The sequence below is a fragment of the Chenopodium quinoa genome, unplaced genomic scaffold, assembly GCF_001683475.1.
Source record: "Chenopodium quinoa cultivar QQ74 unplaced genomic scaffold, ASM168347v1, whole genome shotgun sequence".
Taxonomy (NCBI): Eukaryota; Viridiplantae; Streptophyta; class Magnoliopsida; order Caryophyllales; family Amaranthaceae; genus Chenopodium; species Chenopodium quinoa.
The window spans coordinates 2,745-13,075 of NW_018742800.1; the positions used below are offsets into that span (position 1 = coordinate 2,745).

Consider the following 10,331-nt stretch of genomic DNA (forward strand, 5'->3'; position numbering starts at 1 on the left):
GACACTTGGAGGAAAACTGACCTAGTAGATAGGTTTATTAAAAAATAAACCTTAGTTGGGATTATTGTAGGTAAATTCAGAAATAGTCGGGATTATTAAAGTGTATTTTTCCTAAAATGAAATGAAATAGACAATATTAATTGGAGAAGTCATAGAGATGTTAATAATAAAATCATGTATTTGATGAGTTAGTAATTAAATTGTTTGTGTGTTGTTTGATAATTAGTAGCATCTAGGAATTTTATTGTAATATTTTGTAGCTTGTATGTACTCAACGTAGTTGATATATTGCGTGCTTTTGTGTATCTTTTTCTTGCTCATGGCCTTCGCCTTTCAATGACCCTGTAATGCTCCAATATTTACACTTGTAATATATATTGGGGAGCAGACTTATCACAGGTGTTTGCATAGTTTGGACTAGCATCAAGGTAGCGGGAATTTCAGAGGATTGTTGGTTATTACTCGTAGTTTATTTCTTTGCATAAACATGGATTTTATTTAAACTATGGTTGAATTATTTACTACTTTGATTAATTGGGTTTTGAATAAGGGTCTTGATGGTTCCAACTTGTAAAACTTAATTTGGTGTTGTATGATTGTGTGCTAATTGAATTTCTTTATAATATACTTGTGCCAATTCTTAATATGCTTGTTATGTTGGGATCGCATAGAGAGGTTGACAAAAAACCGTGAAGGTGACTAAGCATAATAATAAGGAATAGAAAGCGGTTACAGCATGGACTCTTGGGATGAGTGGACCTTACATCCAAATCAAAATGATGAAAGTGAGATACATACCAGGATTGGTACGAATATAGAACAACTTAACAAAACAAAAAGAAGACCATTCGGAGAATCCTTAACCAGATATCAGATGATGAGGAGGACTTAGAACCACCAAAACCACAAGTTGGGAAGAGGACTACTAGTAATCTCTAGTAGTCCTCTTCCCAACTTGTGGTTTGGATTTCCTGATTATGCTACTTCACCTTCATTGGATTTTTGTCCATCTCTCTACGCGATCCCAACATAACAAGCAATCAAAGAATTGGCACAAGGTCATAAGCACATCATAAAGAAACTCAATTAGAACACAATAATAAGCAACTTGCAAAATAATTAAATAAATGCAAGGTATTCAGTATGCATGCATGCCCTTTCTAATTCGACTCAAATCTCACCAAATAAATAATCCAAACTTCGAAAATACTTTATAAACTTTAAAAACAATTACATTTCAAACACAATAAGTTTTAAAAATCATTTTCAACTTTCAAATTCAAGATTCTTAATCAATTATTTAGGCGCCTAAGACATACTAATTGACTTTAGTGGTAATTAAATTCAACCTAAGCTCTCAGATATCACTTTAAGTGTCGTGGTAATTATAAACTATTTTATAGTAACTATAACCACTTAAAGGTTAACTTTTAATTTGTCGTTGGTTTGAATTTTATTTGAACGTGCAATTTCTTATAGATACGTGATTACATTTTATAAAAACTAATATGATTAATCTAATATATTTTAAGTTTTTTTGTAAGAAAAAAAATTTATTAATTGAAAAATAATAACTTTTGCAATATAAAGGGGAACTGTAAGTACTTTTAACATAACTTTAACTCGTTTTACAATAAATTAATGTACACTCGTTGTACACAAGACTTTATCAAGTTTCTTTCATAATGTTTGCTAATGCACACCTTTAACAATTAATATGTTTAATTATCAACAAGTAAAATTATGAAAAGTTTTGATACATCAATAAAATTTTACATGTTAAAGTAAAATTCGTACAGTAAATATTCTTTTCTTAAAAAAAAACACTATAGCAATATATAAAGTGAAAGGGGTTTTGGATGATAAATTTTTCTTTTCTAAAATACCCCTCTCATAAAAGCTACCTACGTAGTTTTTTTAAAAGATTTTTTAATTAGAATAAAGGAAAAAATCGAGTCAATGTGTGTGTGTCATAGCTTGTTTATAATAAAGTCAAAAATCATACGAAGTACTTTTTTAATGAAAAAAAAAATCACTAGTTTTCCAAATTAAAGCACAAAAATTACCCCAAAGCCCAAAATCTGTCCACCCTAGAGGCTGCTATTTTATGGAATATGGACAGATGTTCAGGAAAAAAAAAAGGAACAAATTACCCAGAAATTTGGCGCCTGAAAACCATGAATTTCTTATTCTGAAAATCAATTCAAAAAATTTTGGAAAAATGGAAATAGAAAGAACAGGAAGCGACATGGAAATGGAGAGAGAAGAAGAAGATGACGAAGAAACTCAACTTTTGAAGGATCGTTTTCGTCTTTCCGCCATTTCCATTGCCGATTCTGAAGGTCCTTTTCTCTCTCTTTCTTTCTCTTTCTTCTCTCAATTCTTCGATTTCTTACGTTTTTTTTGTTCTTCAATTTGAGCAGCCAAGAAAAACGGAATGCAACCATCTGAATCCATTGTTGCGTGTATTTCCAATTTGGCGTTTAATTATGCTGGTAATCGCACTTGAAATTCCTTCGTTTCGATTTTCTTATGCTTTTCTAGGGTTTGCTAATTTGATTTTATTTTATTATGTAGGGTTTTCGATTGTATATGGTTTTTTTATTATTTATAATTGTTTTTTTCTGAAGTTAGGATTTCTTTTGTGTTGCTTTGAATTTGGAATATTTTGATAGCAGTTAGCAAGTGTGATTTTTGAATTGAGAACAAGTGAGCTTGATCAAAATTTTTGTAGCATTTGTAGTACCTGTTTTCCATACGATTAATGTCAATAGCTTCTAACAATTTGTGATTGATTTGTAATAGTTTTACGCGTTTGTGGGTGACTTTTCTGGTTAAGAATGTGTATAGGACCATTTTTACATGAATGTGCATGGTAACTATCTTCAATATCAATTAGGTTTTCTTTTTATCGACTAGGCGTTGAGTGATTATGAATAGTTACAAAGAAAATTGCCCTACTGGGTAGTTCAATGATATGTCAAATGACAGATTACGTGGAATATGTAAAATTAGATAAGTGGTTGTAATGAAAAATTAAGAAGAAAAAAAATACCAATCTAGTAGGGAGATGATTTGGAAAGGACATTTTTAGGGGATATCTTAAGAAAAGTTATATACAATTTGCTACTATTGATTTATGACCTTGTAACAAGTTGATAGCCTCTTCTTAGCTTCGAATCATTATGTTTTGTGCCTTGCATAAGTTGATGGATACCTAAGTGCTGATATACTAAACTCTTTTTTATGTCATCACTCATGCTTCTGGCTGTTCTGGGTACAATTGTAAATTATTTGATGACAATTTGATAGGATGATCTGAATCTGTAGCATTATTAACACTTTTAAGCTGATAGATTTGTTTTTTGCATGCCACCCTTGTCATCTTTGGATATCAGGCATTCTGGATGCATATTGGATTTGGATTACACTCTTAAAATGGGAACTAAAATTGACTTTTTTGTGTCAAACCCGCTCTTTCACATGTTTTGTCTTGGAAACAACTTTCCTCAAATATGCTGCCCTGATGCCTCATAATCAACTACCCACAATATGTGCTGACTGCTCCTAGAGCTTTATTTTCCATGGCGAATGACTAGTTTTAGCACATGTTTTCCGTGATGAGATCAAGCACACATTTTTCATATCTATCTAGCAATCTTACTGTGTAACGAATCATGGGGTTTACCTTTTGTATTACAGAGCATTTGGCCAAGGACCTTGAACTATTTGCACACCATGCTGGTCGTAAATTGGTGAATACTGAGGATGTTATACTTGCAGGTATTACATTCAGTTGTTTTAATGGAAACCACTAGTTTGGATATGAGGTTGTATGTGCTTTGTTAAAACACGTGAATATTTATCATGTTTCTGTCACATAACTCTATTTGGTACTGTCAATTTTATAATTTTTACTTTAATTAATCACTCATAATATTCCAGTGGTTCTTCAGTAGTTCAGTTAACCAAGCATAAAGCTTCAGCTTCATCTGTTGTACAAGAATGTTTTGAGTTTCCATTTTCTTCTCTTTCTCCCTTTCTATTTTTGTGAGTTTGGGGGGGGGGGAGAAGAAGCTGACAGAACATCACTTACGATGCAGGCAAAAATATATTAAACATGTGAATTTTGAAACTGTTGTTTCTTATGAATCGTTGGTAGCAACAGATGTTGTGACAATACTTTCATAAGGTGATAATTATAGAAAAGTGGAAGCAGCAACTTTCTGTTACAGATAATCAAGAATACTGAAAACTTTTTTAGGAAGGCATCTAATGATACTTTAATCTGAATCTTAGAAGTCCTAAATTTCTGTTAGAAGGAAAGCAGTCTCTAATTTTTACAATAACATCCTAATCTATTTCTTTTCAAGAATTTCTGGACAAACTGATTACAAATGTTCAGACCAGGGCATGTCTTGAGGTTTATTCTTTGGAATAGTTATCTAATAAGAATTATTAAAGGTTTAGACATATGTGATCTTTGCTGAAAATTTACTTATTTTATGATAAATGCATTGGTTTGCAACTTTTGATTGTAATGAGTTATGAATTTCTTTTAACATTTTTTATGTATATGGTTTGTCATCATATCCAACCCTTGTTTCTTTTTCCTCTGTTTAGTTTTATGTTTTTTTAATAACACAACATTATGTTTAAGCTGCTTAATTTATGTAGCTGTCTTCTCATCCCTTTTGAGTATAGTTTGGACAACAAAACATCCTATACCACCAAACCTTCAGTTCATACATGGATTGTTTCTGTCTCAACTCTCAAGTTGTCAAGTCTCAACTTATTGCCACCAAACTTTCTTTGAGTGCCAAACTCTTTTGCTTTACTCTTGCACATGTAGCTTGTTCATTATTGTGCTAAGCATTATACAATTATCACTAGGTATATCATTCTATCATCGCCAACTCATGTGATGCTTGGTTAATTAATTGTACAAGTTCAGTATCTTATTTGGTTGAAATAATGCTTGTGCGCATCCTCTATTCCTTTCTGAGCTATGTACAATCTAAAACCACGATTTGTCTGAGTAGCATGATGTATTCCAAAATTTGTTTTTGATCACCTTTTCAACCAACTGCATCCATCCCATAACAATAGGATCCACTTCACAACTTAATGACATTTTATTTCTGTATATGAAAGCATTGAGTAATATGTGACGTACAGTGCTTCATTTGTCTCATAAGAATTTTCCGTTTCCTTTTTATTACCTTGCCTCCCCCACACCCCCTCATGTACAGGGTGGAGTAAGCGGGGGTGTCACCTACAGTTTTAAGGTCAAACTTGGTAAAAAACCTATTTATTTTTGTGATGAACTGAAATTACTGCTAACTTACTCACACAAATAACAGTAAAATATAGAGAAAAGATTGGTTCTTTGATTAAACTAGATAAATTGATTTTTGGTTAATTGATTGAATGAGAAGAAATAATAAAGATTGAAGCTAAAAGATTGATTTTATATGGTAAAAGGGTTACAAAGATAGGTTAATAGCTTTTACTCTAAAAATAGCTTGAGGCTATCACTCTCTAACAATGGCATGAGGGCATAACTCTCTAGGTTTTCCTTACAACTTATTGCCTACCATTTTCTTTCCCCTCCCTCTCTATTTATACCAAGGACTATTAACCTAGTAAACTAATTTTACTACTAGAATACCCAAACTACCCCTCCTTAGGTTAGTCTATTACAATTTTCAGTTGTTAACAACAGCGATGAGTGCATCTTTTGGAATTTTGGACTTTGGAACGATCATGGTACGGGGATTTTGATTTTAAAAAAGGATTACGTTGTATTTGCTTTGAACGACCTGTAACCAGGACTATTGAGATTTCTTGTATGTTAGTGGAAGCAGTATACTTAGTATTCATGGGCATCTGATGATACTTCAATCTTAATTCTAGAAGTCTATATTCTAAATCATATCTGCATCCACTGCATTTTATGAATTTGTTAGATAAACTGACTACCAAAATGCTCAGGCCTCGGCTTAAGATTTTCTGTATTGATGGTTTTGATAAAAGATATATGCAATCTTCTTTGTGAAAAGTCACTTAGTTTATAATGAATGTAGAAACCAGTTCGTGACTTTAGGTTGCAATTACTGATGAACAGATCTTATGTTGCCTTCTGTTCACTCATGGTTCATACCTTGTCTCAAACTGATTTGTCAATTGCCACTAATATTTATTTTGGTTAACAAAGCTTTTGCTTTATTCTTGCACATTTCATCTATAGAGTATTATTTGTGTTGAGTACCATACATTTATCTGTTGTTATATCATGCATATATTTTTATCATGTCTGATACATGCAGTCCATTATTTATTGACTATATTAGGATTTTTTTTTTTTTAATTTTTTTTTTTTTTTTAATGTAGGGTTGATCTTTGCTTATGCTGCTCTTTGATATGTTAATAAAACACAATTCTTGTAGACAATATCCACTGATTCATTTGACTTAATCACAATCTAAATACACTTTAAGAAGCTTCAAGTCTTTTAAAATTCTGTTTTTCATCATCTCTTGAAGCTTGCATCTAGCGGTAACATGTATCCTTTTGTTTGATGGCAACAGCCTGACCAGCCTGTTATTCACAACTAAATGACTTTGGTGTTCGGTCACAGTCAATATACTAAACTTGTATTGATTTACTAGTATAGCCTTTCAATATGGACAACTTGTGATAGTCTTAAATTTTGTCTCAGCCCATCGAAATGAGAACCTTTCTCTATCATTAAGGACCTTCTGCAATGATCTAAAAGCCAAAGAACCTCAGTCAGAGAGGAAGCGGAAGAAAGCTTCTAGGAAAGAGGACAAAGCTACAACAAGTGCACTTGAAACTGCTGAACTCTTAAGATAGGTGAGTCTTACTTGTCCTATCATCCTATGTTAAGCACTTCGAGTTTAGCAGAATTATTTGTTATACTTATCCAGACTACCTTGTCTAGGAACGATCCTATTAGCCTGTTTCTTTGCCTATATCAGCTGCAGTGATGAAGGAAGGACTTTGACGTCTCTTTAAGCTATTGAATGGAAGGATAGTTCGGAGCTATGTCTAATATGTGGGCATTGAGCCCATGAAGTGGTCACATTGAGTTTAGACGAAGAGATAGTTTCAAGCTCTGTGAACGCTTCGTTTTTCCCCTTATCGATTTTGTATAGGTTAGTAACAGGTAGCATATGTTTATATGAGAATGTTATAAAACTGATGCTCTTACAGGCAGTTAATATTAACTGCTTCGTAATACTTTAATCACGGTCATTACTGAAACAGTATGTTGATCACTGGTTACTGTTGACTTGTTTGTACAAAGTACTACTGTACTGTATTAACCTAAAAGAATTATGGCGTAATTACTTTTCTGTGACTTTAGTCCTTGTAAATTTAATGCATTTCCTTGATTGAGGAGGCAATACTTTCCTATGGAATCAGACCGTGTCCTATATCTGATACTGTATGAGTTCATCATAACCCAGAAATATTCATATATAGGGCATTTTTGTTACAAATAATTATTTTTAATTTAATTACTGGTATTATTATTTTTAATTTAATCATTTTTTTTATTTTTTAAATGATAAAAGTAAAATAATAAAGTGACATAGATTTCAATGTATAAAGTTGTAAAAGGAGATAAACTGAGATCAACTGGCGCTCCCTCTATTATTATTATTGTTTTTTTTTGGAAAAATTGGTGAAAATAATCCCAACTTTGAGGCATTTACTTTTAATAATCCCAACTTTGTATTATTATTGAATAATCTCAACTTTATGGGGTATTCGTTTTTATTGATCCCAAATGACCGGTAACCTGTCAAGCAGGTAATATATATATTTATTTGTTTTAAAAACATATGGCACCACTTGATTGGCTAAAAAAAGGCTAAAAAGAAAAGAAAAGAAAAAGAATTTTTTTTTTGAAAAAGAAAAACCATCACGCCACCCCTCCCCAACCCCGCTCCAGCAGCCCCCTCCCCAACCCCCACACTCTAGCAACCTCTCTCCCTACACCCAACCTGCCAAAAAAAAAACCCCTCCCAACCACCGAAACAGCCCCCCTTCCCCTAAATTGACCCGATTCCCACAACACACCCACGAAAACTATCCCAAAAAATCCACCTATCCCCTTCCCTTCACCCGAAAACCACCTTTCTCCCTTCCCTAGCCCCGAACAACGTTTATTAGCGTTGGGGAAAGGGTAATGGGTGGTTTTTGGGGTGGGGGGAAGGGGAGGGGATGGTTTATTGGGAGGGTTTTTGGGGTGGGGGTGGGAATCAGGGGCGGTTTAGGGGAAGAGGGGTTGTTTCGGTGGTTGGAAGGGGTGGGGAGAAGGGTTTCCGACGGGTGGGGCGAGGGGAAAGCGGCTGTCGGATTGTGGGCGGTGGGGAGGGGCTGCCGGAGTGTAGGCGGTTGGAAGGGGGCAGGCGAATTGTGGGCGGTGGGGGTTGTTTGGTTTTTAATTTTTAATATTTATTATATATTTTTTTTTACCAATTATGTTGCGACACGTGTCCCATAACCTGTTATAACAGGTTGGTTTACCGATTGGGACCAATAAAAGCGAATACCCCCTAAAGTTGGGATTATTCAATAATAATCCAAAGTTGGGATTATTAAAAGTAAATGCCTCAAAGTTGGGATTATTTTCACCAATTTTTCTTTTTTTTTTTTGAAAGATATTATAATACTACTAATTATTTTTACTACTCCTGTTATTTATTTGTGGGGGAGGGGCCTGGGGGGTGCTGTGAAAATGAGTTTGTGCCTTGGTTTTGAGTACCCATAAATTGATCATGCTAAATGATTAGATTGGATAACCCACTACTCCACTACTTTCCTTAAAACTTATTGTACCTTTTATTGTACCAGATTCAGTAATCCACTTAATTAAGGAAAATCTCTTTAACTTTTTTTTTCACATTGATACAATATACAGGTTTCATAATTAAAATTGTATCAATTGATTGGAGTGAGAGGGAAAGGAGGATACTCATTTATTACTATAGCATTTTAATTTGTAATTTTAGTGAGAGATTATTACGAGCCGTAGGATTTTCATCTCACAATCAAGAAATTGAGGGTTTGATTTTTGAATTCTTTAACCCTTATAGTTGGTGATAAACTTGAAATATTAAGAGTAGTTTTATGTTGGGTGAGTTGCCCTCTAAGGCACTTACCATGTGTCTTTTGAGGTCAAAAAAATTATGCAATTGCTAAAAAGTTCTTACTGTAATTAAAATGACTTTATCACCTATTTTGATGACGGATATTAATCAATGACTTTTTATGCAGATAAATTCAATCAAGTTTGGATATGGCTTTACCACCTATTTTGATGACGGACATTAATGCTTAATCATTCTTACGAGAAATATTAAGTCATAAACATCTACAATAATCAATATTATGAGAATTTTCAAAGACTTTAATGTAATGAAACTCAACCACGATTTTCAAGATATAAATGCTTAGGCCCTGTTCTCTTCACCTTAAAAAAATAATATTAAGTAAAAATAATTTCAATTTAGTAAAAATAAATTCAGTTCAGTAAAATTAATTTCAGTTCAGTAAAAATAATTTCAGTTAAGTAAAAATAAGTTCAGTTCAGTAAAATTCAGTTTTCTTAAAGAAGAATTATAATAGAAAATCAGTAAAAATAATTTCAGTTTAGTAAAAATAATTTAAGTTCAGTAAAAATAATTTCAGTTCAGTAAAATTAAGTTCAGTTCAGTAAAAATAATTTCAGTTCAGCAAAATTAAGGTGAATCAAACAGGGCCTTAATCATTTTAAGGCTCAGCTTATTGCCATTTGGGCATCTCCAACCCAAAAAAAAAATAAAAAATAAAAAAAAAAATACTGAAACATGTGATTGGATTTATCGGTGGTGCCAATAATAAGAAGTCGTCCTAACAAACAAGTGAACAGGAGTATGGAGAGAAGAAGAAAATAGTAGTAGTGTGTACAACTAGTACTATAAAGAGGTTAAACATCTTATTTGGTGTGATGTATAACTTACAAAGTCTCATTATTTTTGATGTAAAATGCAAAAATAAAAATGTGGTCCAATTCTCATAATGTAACTTTATGGTTTATGTGTGGCCTTTAGCCTTCCTTGAGAAAATGACTAATATAAGCCCATTACTTCATGTCTCCAAAGGATGCCTTATTTGGATGACACGTGTTCCATTTGTCTTCAATGGAGGACTTGTCACTACCTCTACAAATTATGTTTAGTGCCCCATGAGTTAATTCAATTGCCTTCTTTTTCTTCTTTTTATCATTCTTGTTTTAATTTCTACTTCCGGCTTTTTTT

At 32.9% G+C, this 10,331-nt stretch overlaps 1 protein-coding gene across 1 annotated transcript; it reads left to right on the plus strand.

Annotated features, from left to right (window-relative positions):
• Positions 1–2,189: 2,189 nt before the first annotated feature.
• Positions 2,190–7,214, plus strand: LOC110725017 (protein MHF1 homolog). The gene is made up of 5 exons (XM_021904496.1): positions 2,190–2,342; positions 2,424–2,495; positions 3,703–3,783; positions 6,722–6,876; positions 7,002–7,214. The coding sequence occupies exons 1-4, from the start codon at positions 2,222–2,224 to the stop codon at positions 6,874–6,876; spliced, it is 429 nt and encodes a 142-aa protein (XP_021760188.1). The 5' UTR covers positions 2,190–2,221; the 3' UTR covers positions 7,002–7,214.
• The last annotated feature ends 3,117 nt before the right edge of the window (positions 7,215–10,331 follow it).

Excerpts from the sequence above, each read along its gene's own strand:
- LOC110725017 (XM_021904496.1), top strand. The coding sequence starts at position 2,222 with ATGGAAATAGAAAGAACAGGAAGCGACATGGAAATGGAGAGAGAAGAA. Across the intron at positions 2,343-2,423 it reads TTCCATTGCCGATTCTGAAG|CCAAGAAAAACGGAATGCAA; the intron begins GTCCTTTTCTCT and ends CAATTTGAGCAG. Across the intron at positions 2,496-3,702 it reads TTTGGCGTTTAATTATGCTG|AGCATTTGGCCAAGGACCTT; the intron begins GTAATCGCACTT and ends TTTGTATTACAG.